General features: G+C 37.8%; 1 protein-coding gene across 1 annotated transcript in view; it reads right to left on the bottom strand.

The window, feature by feature from the left end:
• xpo4 (exportin 4) overlaps nt 1–2,123 on the bottom strand; it is a gene marked incomplete in the record, with an annotated part of 54,716 nt that overhangs the window by 49,954 nt on the left and 2,639 nt on the right. Inside the window, 1 exon segment of the mRNA XM_035676526.1 lies at nt 982–1,087. Within this exon segment, the coding sequence (XP_035532419.1) occupies nt 982–1,087 (106 nt within the window).

A 2,123-nucleotide genomic window follows, 5' to 3' on the forward strand; every position in this document is an offset into this window, starting at 1 on the left:
GCTGGGTCTTTTCCAGCAAGATCCACTCACGCACCACGCGCTCCATGATGTGCTGCTGGAACATCCGATCATATGTTCTCCTTTACTGGCTCCTGGGATGACGGGAGAAATAAGAGATATTGAACATGTATAGAGATGAGAGAGAGGAGGAACACTCCGGCCAGGGGGTGCGGTAATCATGGTTTCTTAATTAGACTAGCTTGCTTTGTTAATGCATGTTATACAAGTATTAATGTGCGTTGCCAGTTTTATATGTGTACACCTTATTTAAACTGCTGTTCTTTAATACAGCACAATACTTAATCCTACCTGTTTTCTTTTGAAATGTTTTAAATGCATAACTTGTTACTATCTTATGAAATTCAATGGAAGCTGAGTTGTTCGGATAGAGCTGCTAACTATTTAAACGTCTACTTAAAATTATCGATATATAATTAAAATTTTATTAATATATTTATACTCTCTCTCTCTCTCTCTCTCTCTCTAGCTTAAGGTAATGCTTTTGAGTCTGCTTTTGTTATTTTATAGTATCCATAATCTGAAATATCTTATGGCGTCTTGGGTGTGACTATCAAGAAATGACATAGTATCTGATTTGGAGAACATTTTCATATTTTCTGACATTTTATACAGTAGAGCAAATGATAAAAAATCTAATACTTAGTCTACCCTTATTGATATAAACATAGTGGACATAATAATTGAGAAGTATATCCTCTCTGTGTGGGGGTTGCTGACATTAAAAATGTTTGGGTTACAGCACAACAGCAACAACAGAAGGTTTGTGATCATAACATCAGTGGCTGAAGCTCAGATTGGATGAAAGCACTTGACTGAAACAACTTCCTCCCATTGCACAATGGGACGTAATGTAAATGAAGCTCTCAGTTCCATAGAAAAAGAATGCAGTCTTACCTGACTGAATAAAGTCATGTTCCTAAAAATACACCAGGCAGGTTGAATGATTAAGTCAATAGTTACCTAAGATGTGCTTGCAGATGGCAAAAGGGGATTTGGATTTTCTGAAGGAGAGGAATATGTGTTCAGCATGCTGCCTCTGTTCTGTGCTGACCATGGACGGCGGTGCCTGCAAAACACACACAAAGAATTAGCAAACACTTTTCAAGTTTATATTTGTGTTTTTAAAGATTTTGTTGTGGAATCTATTTATCCTTGATAATGTCACCAACAATGCTCAATATGATAAGGCTCACTTTTTCCACTTTATTTTGTCAAATTAATAAATCCAGATGTGGCACACAAGTGGTTCGCTAAAGACTATAAAGAGTGCTACTCCTGTCACACCCATATATTATTATTGTACGCATACTTTAACTTTACATAAGAAGTACAAACAAGAGTCAATAGCAGAAAGTCCAAATACGCTATGATCAATAAAAGAGAGAATGCACAACACACAGACACACACTTTTATTGAGGAGTGTCGCCATGATACAGCTCAGCAAGAAAGTCACATTCCAGGCTTAATTGCAGTGAAAGCAGCTCTGCGGCTGAAGGCAGCAGAGGAAAGAAAGACCCTTTTATCTAAAAGCACACACACACACACAGACACACACACACACACACACACACACTTCAAGCCACGTAACATACTATGATAATGCAGAGACACAAAACGCCATGACTTATTAGAATTAAAAATCTAAATAATCTAAATCTCAATAACATGGAATATTTACCTTGATGAAGTTCTTAAGCTGCACTGATGAATGTTCTTATATTAAGAATGGAAAAGGTTACTGTGTGCTATGTATATGTACTATGTGACAAAGAGATTCATCAACTGACTCTGAGGCTTCTAACGGAAGTGTTTTAGGTTTTGAAGTTTACAGCCCACAACTTTACTGTTTTTGCTCAATCTCATCTCATCTGTATCATCTTCAGCCATAACAAGCAGTCGTTCACAACAAAAAGGCTCTGGTTAACCCACTGTACACCACTTGTCCAGCACCACAAAAAGCAGACAAAGACACGAGCTAGCGAGCATAGTTGAGCATTTAGCAGCTGAAGAGAGAGATATTTTGTTCAGGATGCAGTGGGGAGCAAACCACAGCTGAAAGGAGAGTGGCCAGACACTCACTCTAAATGAATGATAATGTTGC

This window comes from Morone saxatilis, unplaced genomic scaffold, assembly GCF_004916995.1.
Source record: "Morone saxatilis isolate NCDOM2014 unplaced genomic scaffold, NCSU_SB_2.0 Contig5, whole genome shotgun sequence".
Classification (NCBI taxonomy): Eukaryota; Metazoa; Chordata; class Actinopteri; family Moronidae; genus Morone; species Morone saxatilis.